A 26,932-nucleotide genomic window follows, 5' to 3' on the forward strand; every position below is an offset into this window, starting at 1 on the left:
GTAAGCCACCCTGAGTCTCCGGAGAAGGGTGGCATATAAATCAAATTAAAAAAAAAAAAAGATGCTGGTGGACTATTCTTCTCAGCTCCCAGAGGCAGAGCCATCTTAACAGCATTATGGGCCCCAGACAAAGCAGTGTACTGGGGCCCCTATGACAACTACTCACAGGAATAAAAATTTAAATGGTTGATAAAATTAAACATATATTTATTTTATTGGCACTTCCAACAAAATTGGTGTTGGTATTGGGCCCCTATGCTTGTGGACAAGTGCCCATCAGGCCCATGTATTAAGAAAGCCCTGCCCAGAGAATTAGTGCACTATTTTGTAATGTTCAATGAAGACATCTAGCATGATTAACTTACACACCTCCCAATCTATATTTACTCAGCATGTGCCAATTTCAGTCCATGTATGTCAGGGGTGAGTTCTACTTACCTTTACTACCAGTTCGCAATGGGATTGCATGCACACGTTCACTTCTCTTGCCTTGCTTCTCCGCATGCGCAGATCGCCGATGACAACATCTGTGGCGTTGGGCGGGGCCACCCACCCGTTTTACTACCGGTTCTTGCAAATCAGTCAGAACCGGGGCAACCCACCACTGATGTATGTATTTCCCAGCCCAGAAGTTTCAGCTCTTCTGTAACTTTGCTACAGAAAAATCAGCTTTACCAGTTTGGCCCTTTGGTAGGTAGTTTGGATCATTCAAGAGAGGAAAGTGACCGTCTCAGTGGCCTTCCACATCCATTTGTAATTTTATCCTCTCCCCCTCCCTTGGAGAAGTTAATCCAAATATTTCAAACAGATCCCTTCTCTAAAGTCCTTAAAGGCTTTCATTGAACCCTAGCATTGAACTCTACACATCTATTTTGTCTCTGGTTGGGTGGCTGTCTGAAGAGAATAAGGAAGTTGACTGTGATGAATGTCTGTTGCCCATTTAGATTTTCAGCCCAGAAAATCAACTTCACATAGAAGCTAACTTTGCATCTTGAACCTTCACTTCAGCTGCAAATAAAACCAATTTGTGTTGGTTTTATATGCTACTCCATAGATCATCCTGTGTTGTCTAGTAACACAAGTTAAGGGTTCCACACAGATATTAAAAAAACAAAGGTGAAAGAAAACTTGTCTAGTTCCTCCTGTCTAGTTTCTCCTCCTAGGAGGAGAAGATTATGCATTAACCTTTACATTAGATGTGGGCAACTTATATAGTATCTTGATCTGATTTATGAATTCCAAAGGAAATCCAAACCTGTTTAGTGCAATATACATATCTTCTTTATATCTTTTATCAAATATTTTTTCAGCATCAACTAATAAAATCACAAACTGATCTTTATTTTTATTCAAATCTATTAAAGCTACAAGTAACGTAATTTTGTTTGCTGCTTGCCTAATTTTTATAAACCTGCTTGATCATTCTTAATAACAAATAGTATTACTTGCTGTAATCTGTTAATTATACTGCTGTTAAATCTATTAGTCAATGAGACTGAATGATAATTAGGCCACCATGTGTGATCTTTATCTGCTTTTGATATAACTGTTATATAAGCCTACTTAAATGCTAGCAATTAAAATCCTTTATCAAATATAACTTCATATACTTGATGAGATTTTGGCACCAAAAGATGTGTAAATACCACTCAATGGAGAACTATCTATTTCTGGTGTTTACCATTCGCCATTTTTAAAATTATTGATTATTCTCTACCTCAGATAATGGAACAAATACCGTATTTTCCGGCGTATAAGACGACTGGGTGTATAAGACGACCCCCAACTTTTCCTGTTAAAATATAGGGTTTGGGCTATACTCGCCATATAAGACTGCCCCTCTTCCAATGCACACCAAATAAAAATTAAAAAACATCAACTGGCTCACCTACAATGTAAAAGCAGCTGTGCTAGACCCAAAATGGCCCCTGTAACAAGCAGGAACCTCACACAGCCACAAAAAGCCCCCCCAAAAAACTTTCACACTCTAAACACACACAACACAACACAACTGGCTCACCCACAATGTAAAAGCAGCTGTGCTAGACCCAAAATGGCCCCTGCAACAAGCAGGAACCTCACACAGCCACAAAAAGTCCAAAAAACCAACTTTCACACTTTACACACACAAAATTCCACATACAGCTTTGTGAGATTTTGTGTGTTTGTGTAGTTGGAGTGAAACACTACAGAAACACACTAAATCTCAGAAAGCTGCACAAATATTGTTTTATTTTATTTTATTTTTATTTTTATATGAAAGCTAAATTTAAAACTTCCTAAACTTTAAATGGCTAGGTCTAAAAAAGAACAACTAAAAAAACCCCAATTGACTATTTTTTTTAAAGCTCCCAAAGGGGGAAAAAACTTACCCAATAGAACAGGGGTCTCCAACCTTGGCAACTTTAAGACTTGTAGACTTCAACTCCCAGAATTCCTCAGCCAGCTTTGCTTTGCTGGCTGAGGAATTCTGGGAGTTGAAGTCCACAACTAACTCCTTGCTTGATTGCAGGCAGGGAGTTGCTTGCTTGCCTGAATAGATTCAGGCAAGCAAAGCAAGGCAAGCGTTGCGACTAGCAGCTGAGGTAAGCAAGCTGGAGGGGGAAAACTTTTTCCCTTTTACATGGCTCTGGCCATCCCAGCTGAGTTGCAGGGAACTCAGCTGGGATCGTCAGAGCTGGGATTGCCAGAGTAAAAGGGAAAAAACTTTTTTCCTTTTACGTGATTTCTGGCGATCCCAGCTGAGTTGCAGGGAACTCAGCTGGGATCATCAGAGCTGGGATCGCCAGAGCTGGGATCGCCAGAGCCATTTAAGGCTCGTCAGAGCCTTTCGGGCTGGTCTGCCTGGTTACAGGAGAACTACACCCGGCGTATAAGACGACCCCCGACTTTTGAGAAGATTTTCATGTGTTAAAAAGTCGTTTTATACGCCGGAAAATACGGTAAATGTTTTTTACATTATCTCAATGTGAGAGATTAATTTTATTTTAAAAATCTTCTATACCTTCATTCAATATATTTAATATATGAATCTTAATAAAATCTTTAAACTGACTTTTTATATCTGCTGAAGTTTTATACATTTCATCTGTTTCACCTCTAATAATTGGAAACATCACTCTTATTTTCCTTTTGTTTTAAGCAATTAGCCAAGATCTTACCAGGTCTGTCTGTCTGCCAGGATCTCTGTCATAAACATGTTACCATAAATTCTGTCTGTTGTGATATTATAGTAGTTAATTTATATTTCTTTTACTGTATTTTTTTGTATGAAACTACCTGTGCCCATAAATGTTTGATGTTGTTGTTGAAACTATTTCCCTTTTTATTTTTAATCTTGTTTTTATATGATTCATAGGCAAGAATACCTCAAAGATATGCTTTATATGCTTCCCATTCAAAAATTTGAGAACTTGAAGTTTCTGAATTCAGATGATAATGACGGAAGGACTTTATCCCCATTTGTGGTACAAATTCTTTATCATTCAATAAAGAAACATGTCTCAATACCTTAATGAGCTTTGAAATGCACATTCCACAGTTAGTGCACTTTAAGCATATATATATAACAAATATCAGCATTACACTCTTAAATTTGATGATATAAAATGAATTATATTAAAAAATAATCAAGCCTAAACAATTCTGGTGCACGATAGAATAAAATGTAGATTTCCTTTTATTTTTTATTTTTTATTTGATTTATTTGATTTTTATACCGCCCTTCTCCAGCAGGACTCAGGGCGGTGGACAGCCAAAGTAAAAACACAGCATACAAAAATTAAAACAATTTAAAAGATATTAAATAATGTTGGCCCACAATTTAAAACAACCTAGTTAAAATTAATTTCAAATTAAAACCAAAGGATGGGATCAAGCCAGCCCGGCTAGATGAAAGAAGTGAGTTTTAAGGGCCCGACGAAAAGTCCAGAGGTCCGGTATCGTGTGTATATCTGGGGGTAGTCATTCCAGAGGGCGGGTGCTGCCACAGAGAAGGCTCTCTCCCTGGGGGTCACCAGCCGACATTGTCTGGCCAACGGCACCCTGAGGAGGCGCTCTCTGTGCGAGCATACTGGCCGGTGGGAGGCAATTGGTGGCAGAAGGCGGTCTCATAAATATCCAGGCCCTAAGCCATGGAGCGCTTTAAAGGTGGTCACCAACACCTTGAAGCGCACCCGGAAGACCACCGGGAGCCAGTGCAGCTCGCGCAGGAGAGGTGTCACATGGGAGCACCCCGTCGCTCCCATAATCCCGCGGGCAGCCCCATTCTGCACCAGTTGGAGCCTCCGGGTGCACCCCAAGGGGAGCCCCATGTAGAGAGTGTTGCAGTAGTCCAGCGGGAGGTGATGAGTGCTTGAGTGACCATGCTTAGGGAGTCCCGATCCAGAAAGGGACGCAACTGGCGTATCAAGCAAATCTGATAAAACAGCCTCGTGTAGCCTCCCGGGAAGCCAGCACCAGCCAGGAGGGACACGGGTCCAATAAACATGTGGTCGCATTCAGCCATCCCAGAATCCTGACCACATCCTTGGGAGCCACAGGATCAAACTCCTCCCAGATAACACTCTCAAGACCTGCCTCAATCATCTTGTCCGGACTTAACCAGTCAGATGCCAAACCTTCCCGAATCTGAGCGATTTTATCATACAGATACTGGACAAAATCCTCAGCTCAACCCTGCTTTTAGTTGGATACATCAAACACCAAGGATCTATTAAATTAAATTCATTTGTATAGGTGTTAATTGTTTCCCACATAATTTCTCTTTTCTGTGCTGGTGTATTTCTACCAAATTCAGGATCAAATATTTCCTAATCCCTGTTATTATAAATAGACTAATTCAAATGTTGAAGAGATTCATGCAACCCAATAAGAAAGACTACAGTACATTAGGTCCATAAACATTAATCATAGCTACGCAGTTTCTGCTGTTTTAGCATACAGAATTAAATAATACTCATTTGCATCACTAATAATCGGTTGTACATCAATTGGGATTTTTTTTTTAAACTGAAATAACCACACCTTTAGCTTCTGTCAAAGAAATGATGAGGTAAACCTGTCCTACCCAATCTTTCATTAATTGAGATCTATCTTGTTCCATTGCATGAGTCTCCTGTAGATAAGCAATATCTGCACTTAATAATTTTAAATATGCTAAGATTACATTTGTTTCTTGGGTTCTCACAAGCTTTTTTATATTAAAAAAGCTTGTGAGAACTTCATAAACTTGATTTTGGCCCACTTATTAATATTCTTCCAATAGCAATTCATTTCATCACCTCTACCATTAGAGATAGATGAGAGAGAGGGAGAGAGAGAGAGAGAGAGAGGAGGAAGAGGGAGGGAGATGGCTTACAGAATATAAAACCTCATATAAAAACAATAAAATTAATAAAAGAAGTCATATAATAAATTAATATAATAAAATACCCCCCCCCCGTTCTGGTGACAGCACCTCATTAATGGGCTCATTTAATGGGCTCCATCCCACTCTAGGTTCCTCAGACCTGCTGGCAGAACCAGGTCTTCAGTGCCTTCCGGATTTAAAATTCAAATACCATTCTATCATTTATATAGAATCTGTACTTAGAAGCAGAAAAGAAAAATGTGATTATGTGTGTAAAAATATATATAAAAAATGAGATTATTAAAAAAAGATTGGAAGGAGGAGGAGATTTATATAAGTAAAAATAAGAAAAGAAAATCAGAGAAACTGGTAATTTCACAGTGGTATAGTGGTCTCAAGTCTCTTCTTATACCGGAAATTACAAGACAGTTTCAAACATTACTATTTCAAAATAAAATGTATCATGTGTTAAAAAGAAATGGTTGACAGTTTGCACAGACTGTAGCTTGAGAGCAATCAAAATAAATATAAAATATAAAGAAAGAGTTCAGGGGAAAAAAATCAAATAGAGGGACTTTTAAAGAAGACTTTTACTGGGGAACTGATTTAGGCGAACTCAGATTTCTCCTGCAGTTGATTCCATGGAATGAAACCCAATCAGGCTTGACCACCAGCAGATTTTAAAGATAGGACAAAGGCCTCTGCCTTCAAAGGATTGTTGAATCTATGGATCTGATCTTGCTGATTAACATAGAATACGGCTGGAGAATACACAAAATATTGAAGTTATATTGATCTGGTAAGACTTTGAGCTTTTGTAAAGCATTTTTCTTTTCTTCTAAACTTCCTTAGTGAAATCAGGATAAATTCATATCTTGTTTTGAATAGAACCCCACTTCAAAGGATTCCTGGCAAAATATGCATTTACTGATTTCTGGCAAAATATGCATAAAACCTCACCTCTTGTGGTAAAATGGAGAAATCGCACAATAATAATATTAGAACTAGTTTCAGTCATCCTTCTCATTAAAGGAATTTTAATACCATGATTAAATCTCAATTAGAAAATCTGTTCCCAAAGAAATAAACTTGTTGAAAAAATCTTCCATAAATTCAGCAAAATTTGATTGACTTTGGAGGTTATCAGTCCTATGTAGAGTTTTCCTGCACAATTGTGAGTAAATAGTTTCTTTATCCAAAATATTGCGACAGGCTTACGTAATATTTTCACGGGCAACCAGTTGAGCCTCATAGCAAGCTATTTAGCAAGCTAAAACATATTCTTGCATATCTTTTAAATAACATCTAAATGTTGTCAGACCTTGTTGTATACAAGACCTATACATGAGCCAGGATCTCTTTTAACAAATTAGAGGAAGCCATCTTACTTGGCTTGATAGATGGTGATGCAGCTGTAATTAAACTAACTTTTGAATGTTTGGGTCTAGTTGCCATTCCTGAAGCTCATTAAAAATAAAATAATATCATGTAAAGTTTTATTTACCCAGATGGAAGTCTTTATCCATACAGTTCGATGATTCAAAGTCTGAAAACTCTTTAATCAGGAGAGAGGCAAAATACATGCACTCACAGCACCATCTAGATTTTGTTTTCATTTGTATCCTTATACCATAAGTGTAAAGTCCATTGACTGAAGGTAATCCTTCTATAGTTGTAATAATAATAATAATAATAATAATAATAATAATAATAATAATAATAATAATAATAATAATAATAATGTTATGATTAGGAAATTTTAGCCACTCCATTACTCATGACAACTTCCCTTTTAATTGTAACTTTTAAAATTGGTTTTAAAACATTAGGGGTGTTTTAAATTGTTTTGGGCCAAATTATTTAATGGGTTTTTATATTGTCTTTTAAATTTTGTAGTCTGTCTGTTTTATCTTTCTGGCTGTTCACCACCCTGAGTCCTTCGGGAGTAGGGCGGTATATAAATCTAATAAAATGAAAAAAAAAATGACGAACAGCTTTCTCTATAGTCTATACAAGTTACAATGGCAAATGGGCCCAGAATACCTGTCACTAAACAATGTGGTCATAAAGCATGACATCATGTCACAACCTCACTTAGCGATAACAATCCCAGCAATGCTGGTTGCCATGTAACCCCAGGACCTTGCAGGGCATTAAATAGGAAGAGGCAGGAGTCCTTTCTTTATTCTTTTTCTTTTCTTTGGATCTATTTTGTATGTTCACTTTTATTTTGTATGTTCACTTGCGGAGCGCAAGTTTGACGTGCGTGCGTAAAAGCCCATGCATGAAGCAAACCGGTTGTAACACTGGTTGAAACCCACCACTGATTGGTAAGATGGGGTGGTACTTCTCCTAATTACTTACCCTTCTTTACAATATATTTACTATTACCATGTTGCAAAGATCCATTCCAAAACCGTACTACAGTACACATTTCCTTTCTCTCCTCTCTTCTTCCCTAACCACCCAAAATTGAACACATTTGTACAAATGTTATACAAAACTATACATAGACTATATTTACACACACATGCACACACTTAAATACGTTTCATTCATTTTGGCACTGAAGGTTTACAGTTTGTAGAATTCTAATGTATCAGTTTCTATTTTATCCTTAGGCGCCATCTGCTGGATCGTCTTCAGCAGAAATTTGAGGCAATACGTTATTTCAAGGTCAGGTAAGATGTTTTGACTTCGCTATCATAGTTTGTTGTGAGTCACATGGATTTACAAAAATAGTTAAAGTGCTGAGATTGCTTTGATTGACAAATATTATTTTTGCTTTCCTGGCTGTCCACAGAGCAGCTGCCACTGCTGCTGCAGTTGGAATGTGTTAGATTGTGGGCTCAAGAAGGACAGGACTCGCAGTATAGTTAATACCTTTATTTAATCGCAAAGGCAGTATCAGTCCCAGCAGCTCCTTTTATACGGGAGCTGTCCCTGGCTTCAGCCACTGACGCTTCTTTAAAGTTCCCGCTCTCAGGATTGATTCCTGATAGGGCTATTTGAATTGTCACTTGATACTTAACAGAATGTTTTTCCTCTTTGGCAATATTAACTACCTGATTGCAATTCAGCTGATACAGTTCATCTGTAATTTTTGCCTTTGCATGTAAGATATCTCTTTTTGTGATGACAGAACTGTTCCCTTTTAAGGTTACCACATTGCCTTGTTTTGTGAGTTTCTTCACTGACAAAAGATTAGTTTCAAGAGCAGGGACATACAGTACATTTTTCAGAAGTACCTTTCTGCTGACACTCTGAGAAAAAGGAGAGTAAAGAAAACCACCTCCTATTTCTTCTCATTCTATTATTTGCCCACTAGCTGTGTGATTTTTTCTGTTTCATTCTGGTCGAGGTGAGTAAAGAAATTTCTGTCATTTATCATGTGACTCATAGCTCCTGAATCAACACACTATGCTTTCAAAGATGAGATGCATGCACAGAAGCATTTTGATGACGTCGGGGTCAGTGGGTGGAGCCTCCCGCCGGTTTTACTACCAGTTCTATAGAACCGGTGCAAACCGGAGGCAACCCACCACTGCTATGTAGGTAGTAGATAGTGAAATGGAGTTTAGCAGTGTTTATAGGAGTTGGTTGTTGGACCTGGATTACTCCTTTTCTGGAGTACCATCTTCATTTAATGATAGCAATTGTAACTGCCAGAACTGCCATCACTAGTGCTATAGTCACATGTCTCACATTTATGACCACATCAATTAGCATAGGCAATTCTGGTCTCAGTTGCCATTAGAAACCAACCACCCATAGAGTCAACCAACTACATTGTTCATGCCAGGAGAAGCAACTAGTTGTCCCTCATTTGGAGGAGATTGTGGGAGGCAAAGCAGGGAAATTTTTGGTGATGGGACTGGAACTCTGGAATAACCTCCTAAAGATGATTTATTTGCCTCTGACACCGCCTTCCTTCCAGAAAAGAAGTGCTGAGCCCTTGTGCTCATAATCAAGCTATGCTTTTAGAAACAAAACATGTGATTTCTTCTAAAAAGAAAGGAGGGAAATGAAATGGCTATGTTGGGAGTTGTATTACTTCTTTTCAAGAGTTCTCTTTTAGTCTTCACTTAATGATGGCAACTGTGACTGTCAGAACTGCCACTACTAGGTGCTGTACTCACATGATCACTTGTTGTATGACTACATCAATTAGAACAGGCAATTTTCATCACAGTTGCCATCACAAACCAAGAACTACCCAGAGAGTCCACCAACTACATGGTTCATGCCAGGAGTAGCAACTGGCTGTTTCGCATTTTGAGGAGTTTGGGGGAAGCAAAGTACGGAACTCTGTTTTTTGGTGGTGGGTCCATAACTGTTTGCCTCTCACTTCCTGCCTTTCAGAAAAGAAGTGCTGAACCCTTGTGCTCATAATCAAGCTATGCCTCTAAAAGGAAAATATGTGCTTTGCCTCCCTGGTCAGAGAGCAGGTGATAAAATTTCATATTTGAATGCATTCAAATGGGAATGTGTTTGTGGATATAGATATATAGATGCCTTTTGAGAAGATCGGTGTGGGTTTTTCAAGAGTGCTGTGACTGAAGTGTTTTGTGGAAAATCCTGGGACTTTCTATATTCTTGAATCAGACTTAGCTGGACTTACCTGGGCTTGATAGTGAGTAAGGAGCCATTGTGACTTGCATTTTTGAGTTTCTCTGGAAGTGCTGAATAGTAAGAGCTTCGCTGGGACAAGAGGTAGGAAGAGCTGATCTAACTGAGACTGAGGCAATAGCACCACCTTATGGTGGCTTGGAAATTTACTGTGCAAGAAAAGAGGAGAAATGGTTTTTTGTTTTTGTTTTTTTGGCTGATTCACTTTCAGACATTGCACTCAATTTCTGGTTCTTGGGGATTGAATTGAGTAGAAAATTGGATTTCTGGCTCTTGACTCTAAAACTACTTTGTAATCGTTTTGGATGAAGAGCCAGTGCGTGCAAGAGTGGGTTAGGTGGTGGAAGCTTGCAATTATGTCGACAGTGACAAAGAAGAAGGTCTTAACCTTTTCAATGGTGCCCACTCACACGGCGACATCTCCAGCACTAAGAGGATCGGCGGATGATGTAAGACCCCCAGAAAAAGGGGTCAGAGGACAGGAACTTCAAAATATGCTACAGATGATACAAAACACTATTACAAAGAATCAGGAACAGACAATGAAAAAATTTGAAGATGTGCAGGAGGAAATGGCAAGTATCAAACAGAAAATCATGCATATCCACTCAAAATATGAGAAAGTTCAAGAAATATTAGTGGCTCATGAACAAAGATTTGACTGAGTAGAAATAAAAGTGGAGAAATCAGAGAATAAAATGGACAGATGTGAAGCACGATTAATGCAAGTAAATTGAGAGTTGGAAGGGGAGATAATTCATTTGGAGATGGATCGTGCTGCCTTCTATCTTAGATTTCAGAATGTGACGGAAGCAAAAGACGAGCAGCTTGAAGATATAATCGGGGAAATAGTAGTTGGTGTGCTTGGGAGAGAGAGGTCTACCGAGTCTATACAAATTATACCAGGCAGAATAAATTACCTCATGAAATACACGTCCGATTTAGTAAAAAATCGTTAAGAGAAGAATTATATCAGAGCACTAGGGATCAAAAGATTACTTATAAGGACCGAGAAATTGTGATATTAAAGCAGGTCCCGTGACGTGTTCATGAGCAAAGACAGAAATACCAATTCTTGACAGAACAATTAAGGAAATATAGGGTTCCTTATCTGTGGTTGCTCCCAGAGGGATTGATGATGACGTGGCAGGAAAAGAGAGTGAAGACTGAGAACCTTTGAGATGCACACAATTTCTATGAAAACCAGTTTAATGCAAGCAAACCCGGTAGTGAAGAAGAACTGGAACAAAAGAATTGCAAGAACCAGAAGAGTGACAGAATGGAAAAGGATGGGAAACTGAAAGAGACAAAGAAAGAAGGAAAGAGTGATATAAGTGAAGATGAAATCCCAGGAACCCGACAAGAAACAAGACAAACAACAAAGGCGAAAGCCACAGCGAAGTGAGGATATGGAGAAGTTTGGAAATTTGATTTCAATTAATATTAATGGACTAAATGCTCCAATAAAACAAAATAGGATCTTTTCAAAATTACAAAAATTAAAAACTGGTATAATATGTCTCCAGGAGGTCCACATTAGGAAGAAACACATGGATATATTAAGATGTTCACGATTGGGTGAGTTATACATTTCTCTGGCAGACCAAAAGAAGCGGGGTGTGGCAATTTATGTTCAAACTTATATAGAATCTAAAAAGATATACTCAGATGAAGTGGGAAGATTGTTAATGGTCAAAGTAACAATGTATGGTAGACGTATCTTGCTGGTGAGTATTTACGCCCCTAATAGTAATCAAAGGAAGTTCTATAAAAGGGTATATAAAAAATAGGTAGAATTAGAGTATGAACATATTTGTATTATGGGGGATTTTAATGCTATAATGGATAGAGAGAAGGATTATAAATCTGGAAAAGGGCGAAAGTGAAAAAGAAAGGTAGGAAGACGTTGCCGGCAATTTGGAACCAATTAAGGGAAGAATTTGGACTACAGGATATGTGGCAGAACTTTTATCCAACAAGGGACCAGTGTACCTTTTTCTCTCCCAGGCATAAATCATGGTCCCGCATTGATATGATATGGATGTTGTTGGAATTAGGAGAAATGGTACGGGAGGTTGAAATTTTAGGGAATGATTGGTCAGATCACAACCCTTTAATACTTGCCTGGAAAGGAGAGTGCAGCAGAGGACGATGGATGATGAGGGCAGAATTGTGCAAGGATAAGGATTTTGTGCAGTTGTTAAAACGGGAGCTGGCTCTTTTCTTCCAAGAAAATAGATGAGAGGATACATCTTTACAAATAATATGGGACACGGCTAAGGCAGTGGTGAGAGGGGTCGTGATTAAATATATGGCCTAAAAATGGAAGGAAAATAAGCAGGAGAGACTAGCGTGGGCAGACAGGTTGGAGAAATGGGAAATGAGATTAAAAAAGGAACCGACAGATAAGATAGTGAAAGAAGCAAGAGGATTGGCAAGGCACCATATGAATTTATTGGACCAAGCTGAGTTAGTGCAAAAAATCCGGAGAGCAAAGCAAAATTATTTTGAATATGCCAATAAAGTGGGAAAATGGTTGTCAAGCAGATTGAAAAAGGAACTAGAAAGCAGAAAGATTAAATGGTTAAGGGATAAATTGGGTCATTTAGTGGCGAGTACTGGGGGGGTGGAAAAGTAGCGTATGATTTTTTTCAGAAGTTATATCAAAGAGAAGACACTAGTCGAAAGCAATTCAGTTTCCTAGAGAATTTGCCAGGGGTACCAGATCAGATAAGAGATATGCTAAACAAAAATATCTCAGAGGGGGAAATAGAGGAAAGTCTGAAAAAACAGAAGAGTGGTAAAACCCCTGGAACAGATGGACTGCCTGTATAGGTGTATAATGTAATTTGGAAAGTGATCAAGACCCACTTGCGCGATGTCTTTAACGAAGTGCTGAATGATGGACGAATACCAAAGTCTTGGGAAGAGACGTATATCTCTCTCCTTCCTAAGGAAGGGGCCGATACCACCTATATTAAGAATTATAGACCAATAGCCTTGCTCAATGCTGATTATAAATTGTTTGCATCCATCCTAGCAAAAAGACTACAGGTTTTTTTTAAATCAGTTCGTACATAGAGACCAGAATGGTTTCTTACTGCATAGATTGTTGAGAGATAATCTGAGAGTAATATTAAATTCTCTTGAGTATTATGAACACCATTCAGAAAAACAGCATCTTTTTTGATGCTTATAAAGCATTTGACAGTGTGAGTTGGGAATTTATATTATCCCAGCTTCGTAAAATGGAATTTGGCAAAAAGTTTACACAGGCAATACAAACAATTTACTCTTCCCAGGTGGCATGGGTTTTAGTTAATGGGGAAAAAACAAAGGAGGTTATAATCAGTAGGGATACGAGACAAGGTTGCCCGCTTTCCCTGCTTTTATTTATTCTGACACTGGAACCTCTCCTCAGGCAAATTAGGAATAACCCAGCAATTAAAGGACTTAAAGTACGAAGGCAGGAATTTAAAATATAGGCATTCGCAGATGTCCTTGTCTTCATTCTAGAAGACCCTCTAGAGTCGGGCCCAGAATTGATAGAGATGATAGAAGAATATGGTAGAGAGCTGGGTTAAAAATGAATAAGGATAAAACCAAGATATTGGTCAAAAATATTCCAAAGATGCAGAAGGATATATTAGAAACTAGATTGGATGTTCAAATTGTAAATAAAATTAAATATCTAGGAATTTGGTTAACAGCCCGGTGCTCTACAATTAAGGAAAATAATTTTGTTAAATTATATGATCAGACTGCAAGAGACCTGGAGAAGTGGAAAAATTTACAATTGTCTTTGATGGGATGGATAGCAGCTATTATTATTATTATTATTATTATTATTATTATTATTAGTTAATCTTTAGTGAGATTCACAGCCTTTGAGGCTGGTTAATAGCTCAGCAGCTCGAGTCCTAACCAAGGACCTAGGAACTGTTAAGGTATTGTCGGAGGATGTAAGCTGTTCCGAGTAAGGTGGTTTTTTGTAGAGTCAAAATGTTCAAGTCCGGCAAATTTAGAATTTCTAAATAGCGGGGTAGCCCTTTGGGTATTGCTCCAAGGGCTCCAATTACAATCAGGACAACACACGATTTCTTTTTCCACAGTCGCTCAACTTCAATTTGCAAATCTCGGTACTTTGTGATTTTTTTCTTGCTGCTTATCTTCAATCCGTGCATCACCAGGTATTGCAATGTCAATGAACCATACCTTTTTCTTTTCAACTATTGTTATGTCAGGTGTGTTGTGGACCAAGTGCCTGTCAGTCTGAATCCTAAAGTCCCACAAGATCTTGAGTGTCTCATTCTCTAAAACTTTCTCAACCTGATGTTCCCAGTGGTTTTTGCTGTACTCAAATCCAAACTTCTGGCACAATTTCCAGTGAATGATCTTAGCAACACGGTCATGGCGTTGTAGGTAGTCAGTTTGTGAAATTTTGCTGCATCCACTGATCAGGTGGTCGACTGTCTCATCTTTCTCATTGCAGAGGCGGCATTTGCTGTTGGTGGTAACATGTTGAATTTTTGCCTTCATGCAGTTTGTGGCTAGGGCTTGTTCTTGAGCTGCCAAAATAAAGCTTTCTGTTTCTTTTTTCAGTACTCCTGATCTTATCCACTTCCAAGTTAGTTTCTGGTCAGCTTTGCCTTCAATACTTTTCAAGTATTGGCCATGCAGAGCTTTGTGTTTCCAATTTTCAGTTCGCTGCTCAGTTACTTCTTTCTTATATTCTGCTTTTGTTTTAGTTGTCTTTAAAAGGCCTCCTTTATTTACTTCCTTAATCATTGGTTCTTCACTTTTCTGGATGTAATCATTCAAGCTGCATTTTTCTTCTTCCACAGTCTGCTTTACTTGTAGGAGTCCTCGACCACCCTCTGCTCTTGGTAAATATAATCGGTCAACATCACTTTTAGGGTGCAAGGCATGATTCATTGTCATAAGCTTCCTTGTTTTTCTGTCCAAATTGTCTAACTCCATCTGCATCCAGTCAATTATTCCTGCAGAGTATCTAATCACAGGTATAGCCCAGGTATTTATGGCTTTTATGATGTTTCCTCCACTCAGTTTGGACATTAATATCTTACGAATTCGCCGAATGTACTTGGCTGAAGTTAATTCCTTGACTTTATTATGCATTAAGTCAGAGGCTTCTAAAATCCCCAATTACTTGTAGCCTTCTTCTGATTTTACTGCCTTTATCATTTCTTCATTCTCTAGTTCTATTCCATCCTCTTCTATGATTTTGCCTGCTTATGATTTTATTATTATTACTATTACTATTACTATTACTATTACTATTACTATTATTATTATTATTATTATTATTATTATTATTATTATTATTATTATTAATTGAATTTGTATACCGCCCTACTCCCGAAGGACTCAGGGCAGTGAACAGCCAAATAAAATACATATAATGCAAATGTTAAAAAACCATTAAAATACAATTAAATAATTGGCCCAGAAAATGAATTTAAAACACGCCAAATTCATAAGACAAATTTAAAATTTAAAAATTTAAAAAAATTTTAAAAACAATTTAAAAGAGAGGTTAGGCCAGGCCGGCCTGCTGAAATAGAAATGTTTTAATGGCACGACGGAAAGCGCGCAGATCCGGGATCCTCCGTGTCTCTGGGGGGAGCTCGTTCCAGATGGCAGGTGCCCCCACAGAGAAGGCTCTCCCTCTGGGGGCCGCCAGTTGACACTGTTTGGCCGACGGCACCCTAAGGAGCCCCTCTCTATGGGAGCGTACTGGTCGGTGAGAGGCTACTGGTGGCAGAAGGTGGTCTTGTAGATACCCCGGTCCTAAGCCATGGAGCACTCTAAAGGTGGTAACCAAAACCTTGAAGCGCACCCGGAAGACCACCGGGAACCAGTGCAGCTCACGCAGGAGGGGGATCACATGGGAGCGCCATGTCACTCCCATAACCACCCGTGCGGCTGCATTCTGGACCAGCTGGAGCCTCTGGGTGCTCCTCAAGGGGAGCCCCATATAGAGAGCATTGCAGTAGTCCAGGCAGGAAGTGACGAGGGCATGAGTGACCATATTTAATGAGTCCCGATCCAGAAAGGGACGCAACTGGCGAATCAGGCGAACCTGATAAAATGCCCTCCCGGCCACAGCCATCAAGTGCTCTTCTAAAGACAGCTGTAAGTCCAGGAGGACCCCCAAGTTGCGAGCCCTCTCCGTGGGGGTCAACAACTCGCCCCCAGTAGTCAGTGATGGCACCAACTGACTATATCGGGATGTCGGAAACCACAGCCCCTCAGTCTTGGATGGGTTGAGCCTGAGTCTGTTCCTCCCCATCCAGATCCGTACAGCCTCCAGGCACTAGGACATCACTTCAAGGGCATCATTGGGGTGGTCCGGGGTGGAGATATACAGCTGGGTGTCATCAGCGTACTGGTGGTACTTCACCCCAAAACCACGGATGATCTCACCCAGCGGGTTCACATAAATGTTGAACAGAAGGGGCAAGAGGACCGACCCTTGTGGCACCCCACATACAAGGGGCCTCGAGGTCGACCTCTGCCTCCCTGCCAACACTGACTGTGACCTATCAGAGAGGAAAGAGGAGAACCACCACAACACAGTGCCTCCCACCCCTAACTCTTCCAGCTGGTGCAGCATGATACCATGGTCGATGATATCAAAAGCCTCTGAGAGGTCTAATAGGACCAGGACAGAGGAACAACCCCTGTCCCGAGCCCTCCAGAGATCATCAACCAATGCGACCAATGCCGTTTCCATGCTGTACCCAGGCCTGAAGCCCGACTGGAATGGATCCAGATAAGCCAATTCATCCAGGTACTGAGGGAGCTGCCGTGCTACCACACTCTCAACAACCTTCACAACAAAGCAAAGGTTGGAGACTGGACGGTAATTAGCCAATACTGCCAGGTCCAGGAAAGGCTTCTTGAGGAGAGGTCTCACCACCACCTCTTTTAAGGCGGCAGGAAAGACACCCTCACTCAAAGAAGCATTTATAATCCCCTGCCAGCCTTGTGTAACCTCCCGAGAGGCCAGCACCAACCAGGAGGGACACAGGTCCAATAAACATATGGCAGCATTCAGTCTACTCAGTATCCTGTCCATGTCTTCGGGAGTCACAGAATCAAACTCTTCCCAGATAATATTCTCAAGACCTGCCTCCATCCTCCCCCCTGAATCTACCCCGTCAGAGTCCAGATGTTCCCGAATCTGAGCAATTTTATCATACAGATACTGTACAAAGTCCTCGGCTCTACCCTCCCTGAAGGAGCAGGGAGTGGGTCACCCTAAACAGGGTGGCCAGGTGGTTATCTGATGATGCAATAGGAGCAGAAAAATAGTTACATTTTGCCACTTTTATCACCACAATGTAAGTCTTAATATGAGACCTTACCAGTGTTCGGTCAGATTCAGACTGGCTGGCCCTCCAACCGCTCTCCAGGCATCTTTTCCGGTGCTTCATCTCCCTCAGCTCCTCAGTGAACCAAGGAGCCAAGCAAGATTGGTGCTGAGTCAGAGGCCACAAAGGCACGACCCGATCCAAAGCTCCTGCGGCCGCCCTATCCCAGGCGGCCACCAGGTCTTCAATCGAGCCATGAGCCAGAGCCTCAGGAAATGGCCCAAGCTCCATCTGGAACCGATCCGGGTCCATCAGGTGCCTGGGACAGAACCACCTCATCGGTTCCGCCTCCCTGCAGTGGGGTGTAGCAGTTCGAAGGTCAAGGCGAAGGAGGGAATGATCCAACCATGACAAGGGTTCAGTCACTATATCCCCAATATCGAGATCATTCAACCACTGACCAGAGACAAAAACCAAGTCCAGAGTGTTTCTCCCTGTGGGAGTAGGGCCATGCACTAACTGGGTCAGGTCCATAGCCATCATTGAAGCCATGAACTCCCGCGCTGCCTCAGATGCTTCACCGATGGATGGCAGGTTAAAATCCCCCATGACCATAAGCCTCGGGGTATCAACCGCCACCCCGGCTATAATGTTGAGCAGTTCGGGCAGGGCCGCTGCCATGTGGCAGGGAGCCAGGTACGTGATCAGCAAGCCCACCTATACCCCATGACCCCACTTCACCAGGAGGGACTCACAACCAGCAATCTGAGGAACACTGGCCTCCCTCGGACCAAGACCTTCTTTTATAACAACTGCCACCCCCCCCGCCCCTATCCTGTGACTTCGGCTGATGAAATGCGCAGAAACCAGGAGGGCACATTTCAATGAGGGGGACCCCCCCTCTTGGCCCAACCAGGTCTCCATAATTCCTGCCAGATCCGCTCCCCCCTCCTGAACTAGATCACAAATGAGGGGGGCTTTATTTACCATGGACCTGGTGTTGCATAGCATCAGCCGAAGGCCCAGGGCCTGAGGGTCTGTGCAACCTGGGGAACGAGAGGAGCATTGGAGGCCGGAGCGTGCCACCGCTCGAAGACAGCAAGTGTGCACTCCCATAACATGATATCGCCTTCTGCTCCCGCCATATCTGCCCCTCCCAGACACACGTTTTGCCTAAATGGCTATTTTTATTTCAATCAGCTCCGGCAAGGCTAGATAAAAGGTTTTTTAAAGGTCTGGATCGAGTCATGCTGAAATTTATTTGGCAGGGGAAAAGGCCTAGGGTGAAGCTCAAAATGCTACAAGAACATAGAGAGAGTGGGGGCTTCAGCCTCCCCTGCTGGGAACTATATTATCGAGCTTCACTGCTGGCCTGGATGAAGGATTGGGTGTTATTGAAGAGGAGGTCTTTATTAGATTTAGAAGGGCACGACCTAGAACACGGCTGGCATGCACTGCTATGGAGAGAGAAAGCGCAACAGTATAAGTATTTTAAGAGACATTATCTAAGGCATTCGGGCAGGGCCGCTGCCATGTGGCAGGGAGCCAGGTACGTGATCAGCAAGCCCACCTATACCCCATGACCCCACTTCACCAGGAGGGACTCACAACCGGCAATCTGAGGAACACTGCTGGAAACCTGGGATATATTTAGAGGAAAATTCTATACTAAGATTCCAACCTGGTTCTCAGCAATAGAAGTGACGACATACCCAACAGCTCTTAAACAGGATAAATTTTTTAGATATAAAGATCTTGTGGATGCTCAAAGGATATTAAGATCTAGGGGAGATTTGGCTGACAAAGGAATTAGGCTAGATTGGTGGACCTACGCTACAGTTCAATCTTGTTACAGGAGAGATAGAGATAATTATGGTATATATGTGATGGAACAGAGTTTTGATAAAATATTATTGGGAGAGGACCATAAATACATAACCAAAATGTATGCACAATATTCGCTCAAATTGCTTGAGCGAATGATAGGAGAGGAGGTTGTAAAAGATACTATGATTGCCTGGGGGAGGAATTTTGGGTACTCGATTCCTTTAGAAAAATGACAACAAATGTGGGGGGAAAATATTAAAATGACTACGGCAACGTCTTTCAAGGAAAATGCATATAAAATGTTGTATAGGTGGCACCTCCCACCAGCAAGAATTGCTAAAATGTTTCTGGGTGCATCAGAGTTCTGTTGGAAATGTCAGAAAACCAGAGGCATGTATTTCCATCAATGGTGGACTTGTATAATGGACAGTTGGTATCGGTGGTTGAATAAACGGATTAAGATGAAGTGAGGGCCTAAGTCAATATGAAGAGAGATATATTTATCTAGATTGAAAGATAATTATATGAAAACCATATTTGGGGATTATTTACTTTATTCTGTGTTGTGGGCATAATTATTTATTAATGAGGGCAGGAATATTATCTGCCGGGATAGACGTGTTTGTATGTTTAGTGTTATGAATGGGCGAGGGAGGGAGGGAGGGGAATATATGGTTTTTGTTTTTATGTATAATCAATGTTTTTATCTTATGTGGATTTTAACTTGGAAAAATTAATAAAATTTATTTTTTAAAAAAAGGAGTGAGGGGAAATGGTTGTGTGTGGAATTTAGCAGACAGCCTTTGAAAGAAAGAAACATATCTTCTTAGGTACTAGGTAGTGAAATGGACCTTAGGAGTGCTCATAGGAGTAGGTTGTTGGGATTGTATTATTTCTTTTCTGGAGTTCCTGCTTGGTCCTTGCTTAATGATGGCAACTCTGACTGTCAAACTGCCATCACTAGGTGCTGCAGTCACCCATCTCATTTTGTGGCCACATCAAGTAGCACAGGCAATCCTGGTCTCAGTTGCCATCACAAACCAAGAACTACCCAGGGAGTCAATCAACTACATTGTTCATTCCTGGAGAAGCAACTGGCTGTTCTTCATTTGGAGGAGATTAAGGAAGGCAAAGCATGGAAACTCTGTTTTTTGGTGATGGGGATGGAACTCTGGAATAGGGTTGCCAGGTCTGCTTCCAAAAAATAGCGGACAAGCGGGAGGGATTAAGTAGTAAAAAAATAAAGAAAAATTACAATTAAATTATATATTTTCTTACAAACATTTTAACACGTATTAAAATAATCACTTCAAAACTTTACTTAAAATTCAAAACATCAAATATATTATAATAATACGTAAAATATTAAATTACATTTTACTTTGCTGTCGTGTGTATTTTTTATTTGAATGCGTAGCTTTGATCAATTCTTTGCATTTAAGGAATAATTCTTTAATTTCAGTACAACGTTGAGAAATATTAAAAAATATACAAAGTTCACTTTGAACTGATACAAGCAGTCGGTTACATTCGTCAGTCCACAAATTTCCCATGATGCTGAAAATTCGTTCAACGTTTGCATTTGATACCGGAATTGATGCAGAATACTAGAACAGTTTCAGTAAACTCGGAGCTGGCTCTTTCTTGAAAAAGTACGTCCACTTATCAAGGGATGAATCGCCCTGCAGATGAACATAAACTTCTTCTAAGGCAGAAATTTAATTGAAGAGAGTGTTGGGTGGAAGTTCTTCTCGCCACAGTGATAATAACCAGATGTTCGTCATTTCTTTTAAAGTTGGAGGATTATTGCGATCAATTAGATTGAAACAATTTAGCGTCTCATATACTGAATTGGTGAAATTATACCACTTTTCTAGGTACGCAATGACTCTTTGATACACGTTGATGGCTTCTTTCTTGAACTTTTGCACGGCATTCTCAGGCAAATGTTTTTTATGTAAGGCAAATAAAACTTTCATTCCAAAAAACTGCTCATCGTATTTTTTTTGCAAAGAATTATGCAGCTTACACATGATAATGTGAAGATCACATGCAAGAATTTTCTTGCTTTCCAGCTTCAGTAGGGTGTCTTGCATTATTGACATGAAGAAGTACATGAAATATAAATACAATTCTGAAATTGTTGGTTCATCGTCCTTTGCGAGTTCATTTTCCTGATCCGAAATAAGATTCCAGATAACCTTATGGCACTCATCAGATCCAAGAGAAATAAATACGATTTTAGAGGTATCCAGTTTAAAAGAAGTCTTTCGACCGCTTTAAACAAACTTAACCAACGTGTTGGAACATGGCACAAAACTTCATGGAATTCTGACTCGCAAAACTCAAAAAATGATTTCAACTCTTCTCGTTTCTTCGCAGAATTCGAAAATTCAGCAAAAACCTTCAGCACTACATTTTCAATATCAAAAGATAACTGCTTTAATGCATTTTTTGCGCTGTTGTGTAAAATGTGATTATTGCAATGAGCATTCAATCTTTGTCTCATTCTAAATTATGAAAAAAAAGACAAAACGCGATTCTCCTATCCTTATTCTCTTAGACTGTACAGCTTTAGATTACGTACCATTTCATCATAAAGCTTTTGAATAAAAAAAAATGTCCACTATTTTGTGAAAAAAAATAGTGAACATAATGTGAAAAAAGTGGACTGTCCGCTCAAATAGTGGACACCTGGCAACCCTACATCTGGAACGACCATTTAAAGATGATTCCTTTGCCTTGGACGCTGCCTGCTTTCTGAAAAGAAGACATGCTGAACCCTTGTGCTGATAATCAAGCTATGCCTCTCAAAGGAGAACATGTTCTTTGTCTCGCAGGTCAGAGAGCAGATGGTAGAATTTCATATTTGAATGCTTCTGAATGGGAATGAGTTCCTGTATATACAGATATCCAAGGCAGATGTTGAGGAAGATTCTAGTGCCAATATGTTAGTGGCCCACCTTCAGGAATTATACTATATGGAGAAGTGATATTGCCATTATGAGAAAAGTTCTCCTGACTTAGTTGATATCAGTAACCAACATGTATATACCAATTTGATTATTAATGAATTTATCATGCATTTTAAAATATAATAATGAAATATGTAAGATATGATTGAAGTTGTTGTTTCAGAATAGTAACATAGAAAGATAACTGGGAAGTTAATTTGAAGAATTGCCTAGCTCCAATTCCCCCCCCCTCCCCAATCTACTCAGATCAGGCATACTGAGTCTTCTCAATTAAACAAGGTCATCTAGAGAGATCCTGAAAGCATACCTCCTCTGTTGCAGTGCCTAAAATAGATAAAATATTCTGCTTGAAAGTCGTACAAAATCCATTTAGGAGAGAAAATCATACCTTTCTAAGTAAATATTCACAACGAGAATCAATTTAAATATTAATCTATTTGTTCAAGGAGAAGGACAGGGCTACCTCTAGTAATGCTTTCTTCTCTAGCTAAACAGTAAATCTTATACTTAGAAATACTTCTTGCTATAATTTTGCTATAACATTGCTATAATTTTGGTCATTGGGGCACAGTCTGATGGGATCTTGACAGGACAAATGCCTGTTTTGGCACCAATCCATCAGTGTCAGTATAATCAGGAAACAGAGCTCTTCACACATTCAGACCTCAGGGTTAAGGTTAGAGTTAGGGTTAATATGGTTAATAACTTTAATATGCACATTATAATTATGATATATCAGTGTATATAATACTATTTTCCCAATTTATACTCATTTTATCCCTATTTGTTAGGGTTCTTCTACATTTACATCTTTGTCTTTAAACAATACCATTCTCTCTTTATGATTTTTTTATCACTTTCTCCATAAATATATTTAAATATCAATAACATTTCTTCATACAATATGTTCATTGTCCTCTGCTGAATCACTAATATTTTAATATTTAAAATATTACTCAATGTTCCACCATAATTCCAATATCTCAATTTTCTAGAAACACCAATAAAACCAATTATTAATAAGGTTTAATCAGTCCCAGGATTATATCTCTAAATTCCCTGAATTTATAGTCTTTAAAAACTACAAATTTCAACATATTTTTTACACACTGTTAACAATAACAATAATAATAGCAATAACAATAGCAATAACAATAGCAATAACAATAACACTATTATATGTGAACTAATTAAAATGGAAACTAGCCAAAATAAAATATGCTGGAAATCAGCCCAACAATAATGGGAGGTATAGAGGAGACGATGCTGGAAATCAGCCAAACATAATACGTTGGACTTTAGCCAACAACGGGGGGGAGGTATGGAGGTGACTATGCTGGGAATCAGCCAAAATAAAGTATGCTGGAAATCAGCCAAATAATAATGGGAGGTTTGGAGGAGACGATGCTGGAAATCAGCCAAAATATAATACGTTGGACACTAGCCAACAATGGGAGGAGATATGGAGGTGACTATGCTGGAAATCAGCCAAAATAAAGCATGCTGGAAATCAGCCAAACAAAAGTTGGAGGTATGGAGGAGGATATGCTGTTAATCAGCCAAACAATAAAATGCTGGAAATCAGCCAATTAGGAGGAGATAGGGAGGAGGATAGGGATTTTGAGATAAATTTGAGAATATGAAATATGCAAAACTAAAGGCAAATTGACAAAGCTTTAAGGGTTAAAGATCTGATGAAGGGGTCAAGAGATTAAGACATATGGACTGAATTTTGATTTATTATTTGAAATAAAAAATAGATCTGTTTCTAAGTTGAAACTACGATGTGTGGTTAGAAATTGTAAGGTAAATAATTAGACCAAGAGATTAGAATATTTTTTTCTTTTTTTAATGTTTTAATATTGATGTTAAAAGGTGTAATGAAGAGAGCTTGGAAAAGAACCAGAGATAATTGAACTTATAAATGAACATAACAATGAATTAAATGTGTACTTGGAAATTAAATTGGTGGTGATAGAATAGAATTGTTCTGATCAAGATATTAGAGTTTATCACTAAAAATTTTTCTATGTTTTGACTTTGAATTTTAAAATATATAATGGGAAATTGTGAATTTCCCATTTTTTAAAATGTAAGTGATTGTACCTATTCATGACCGGATCAAGACTTCGCTCTCGAAAGAGATGTATTTTATGTGTTATGTTGGAAAAAATAAAAAATATTGTGGAAAAAAAAAACAATAACAATAACACATTTAAATATACCTAATCATAGTCTTCCACCTCCTAACCTTGATATATTTTTGGTTCTAATCAATTCTATTATATGTCAATATGTCAATGCTTTGCTTTGTTTATTGATAAATCTGTGAAAATCATTTAATACAGCAACAGAGCAGGATCAGAGGGAAGAACAGAATTTGGGGGGGGGGGGTGTTAATGAGCAGGGCATGAAGATGGTGAGATATCCTTAATCAATGTTTCTTAGTCTTCTACATTTTAAGATGTCAACATCTTCCGAAGCGTCTCAGCCGAAGTCTTCTTCCACTGTGACTGAAGAGAAATAGGAAAGGGAAACAGGGATAAAAACTAAATTAAAAATCCAGAGAGATACATCCACTGTAGTGGCTCAACCAGCCAAAAGTCTGTAATAGTCAGCAATATTACTTGGCATTTTCTGAAAGTGACAACTTGCCAATGCTTCCCTCTCTCCCTAAAATTAGTAACATATTCTCCTTGGAACCACCATGCAACTTATCTGTGGCAGAAAATAGCTTTTGAGTGAATACTTGAAAGGAGGATAAGCACAGAATGAAACATGTACTTACACGTAAACATTGCAGAAATAACACTTGTTGGTATAAGTCCTACCATCAGAGCCACAATGGCGTTTACGATCCCAGGGGCAGTTGCGTTTTGCGAAACCCTGACAATAATTCTATGGGACAAAGCAAATGATTTATTTCATAGGACTACCCTGCCCTTCTTTTTAAGGGGGCAAATCTGATGACAATTTGAATACCCTAGGCTAAATTGATTATCTCTTTTTATCCCATCAACTTTTAATGCTTTCTTCTGCAAAGTCCCTTCCTGTTCCAGGTGGTCAACCTTGTTGTAATATAGACCATTATACAACAGCAATGCTGGAAAATGGATCTGGGATTTTTGGGAATTAGAACTTATAGTCATTATATTTCTGTTTTGATTTGCATAGTTTGCAACACCTGCCTCATTATTAAGGCTCCATATGCACATAAGATACATTAAGAGAAACAGCTCAGTAACACTAACTAAAAAAAATTATTTACATTTTGCAGTACATATGTTTTTAATTGTGTGGTGTGCACATTATAATTATGATATATTCTTTTATATGTCAGTGTATATAATACTATTTTCCCAATTTGTACTTATTTTCCCCCCATTTGTTGGGGTTCTTCTACATTTACATCTTTCCCTTTAAACAATACCATTCTCTCTTTATGATTCTTTATCACTTTCTCCATAAATATATTTAAACATCTATAACTTTTCTTCATACAATGTGCTCATTATCCCCTGCTGAATCACTAACATTTTAATATTTTAAATATTACTCAATGTTCCACCATAATTCCAATATCTCAATTTTCTAGAAACACCAATAAAACCAATTATTAATAAGGTTTAATCAGTCCTGGAATTATATCTCTAAGTCCCCTGAATTTATAGTTTTTAAAAGCTATAAGTTTCAACATATTTTTTACAGACTGCTAATAATAATACATTTAAATATACCTAATCATAATCTTCCACCTCCTAACCTTAATATATTTTTGGTTCTAATAAATTCTATTATATGTCAATATGTGTACTACTATTTTCCCAATTTATACTTTCTACTATTTTCTACTATTTTCTATTATTTTTAATACAATCACCATATTGCAAGATATTTTATCTCTATCCATCATATCTTAGCCTTTTTAGAATTTCATCACTTATTGACTTTTTGATAACTCTTTTATATTTCTCTTTTGGAATCTTATGTTTCTTTCTAACATTTTTGCACAGACTGAATATTCCCTCTGCCTTACCCCTTGTCTCCTTCTGCTGCATCATTTACATCCATTACCCTTTCATTATTTTTCGGAAATCTTCCATTTTTTTCTCTGTTCTATTGTAAACTCTAAATTATCTATTTGATTCTGAGTACTTATTGTTATTGTCTCTTCAGTGTCTTTGTCTTCTTGTAACGTATTTTGATTTGTCTCCTCTCCCACTCCTACTAATTTCTCATTTGTCTTCTGAATATTCTGTTCATCTTTTCCCATCATTTGTTGAAGATCTTCTATACTCACATCTTTATCTTTGAACAATCCAGTCTGATGGGATCTTGAGAGGGCAAATGCCAGTTTTGGGCACTGGAGAACAGAGTAAAGTTATAAAGTGAATGACCAATTATTCACTTTATAACTGTAATCCATCCTTCTTTTTAATGACACAGAAAACTGGACCTATTGTCATAATTAGTATAAACTGTGACAGAATGATTGTTATTAAGTTGCCAAGTAGTAACTCCTTCCTATATAAGACTGGAGAGTCTTATATAGAGAGCACAGGACCATGTGGTCCTCTCCTCTTCTGGGTGGTCCTCCCTTCCCCAACTTAGCCATACCTCAAAGGTGACCATTTACTCCTTCTTATAGGAAAGCTATTAAGAGGAATAGGCAATGATACCCCAAGTGGACCCCAATCTGCAATAAAACCCAAAGAAATAATTGTTACCATTCCCACTACATCTATGAAGGTTTTTTTTATTAAGTTTTCTAATCATGTCTCTATAGAGATTGATTTTTTCTTGAATTTATTATC

General features: G+C 38.8%; 1 protein-coding gene and 1 long non-coding RNA gene across 2 annotated transcripts; one reads left to right on the top strand and one right to left on the bottom strand.

Annotated features, from left to right (window-relative positions):
- Positions 1 to 7,514: 7,514 nt before the first annotated feature.
- LOC148115487 (uncharacterized) lies at positions 7,515 to 9,824 on the top strand. Its single transcript, XR_015731955.1, has 3 exons — positions 7,515 to 7,680; positions 7,972 to 8,031; positions 9,713 to 9,824. It is a non-coding gene; the product is annotated as an uncharacterized LOC148115487 (long non-coding RNA).
- A 14,550-nt stretch (positions 9,825 to 24,374) lies between these two features.
- Positions 24,375 to 26,750, bottom strand: LOC148115488 (ovomucoid-like). The gene is made up of 4 exons (XM_087885167.1): positions 26,736 to 26,750; positions 26,419 to 26,481; positions 24,907 to 25,016; positions 24,375 to 24,631 (listed from the first exon to the last, which is right to left on the bottom strand). The coding sequence occupies exons 1-4, from the start codon at positions 26,748 to 26,750 to the stop codon at positions 24,586 to 24,588; spliced, it is 234 nt and encodes a 77-aa protein (XP_087741293.1). The 3' UTR covers positions 24,375 to 24,585.
- Between the last annotated feature and the right edge of the window lie 182 nt (positions 26,751 to 26,932).

The sequence above is a fragment of the Pantherophis guttatus genome, chromosome 2, assembly GCF_059756535.1.
Source record: "Pantherophis guttatus breed Tessera chromosome 2, ASM5975653v1, whole genome shotgun sequence".
NCBI classification, from domain to species: domain Eukaryota; kingdom Metazoa; phylum Chordata; class Lepidosauria; order Squamata; family Colubridae; genus Pantherophis; species Pantherophis guttatus.

Bases quoted from the DNA above. Each gene is read 5' to 3' on its own strand.
- LOC148115488 (XM_087885167.1), bottom strand. The intron at 25,017-26,418 runs GTGAGTATAGAA...TTTGTCCCATAG, and splicing joins GATTGTTCAAAGATAAAGAT to AATTATTGTCAGGGTTTCGC. The intron at 24,632-24,906 runs GTAAGTACATGT...ATTTCTCTTCAG, and splicing joins TATTTCTGCAATGTTTACGT to TCACAGTGGAAGAAGACTTC.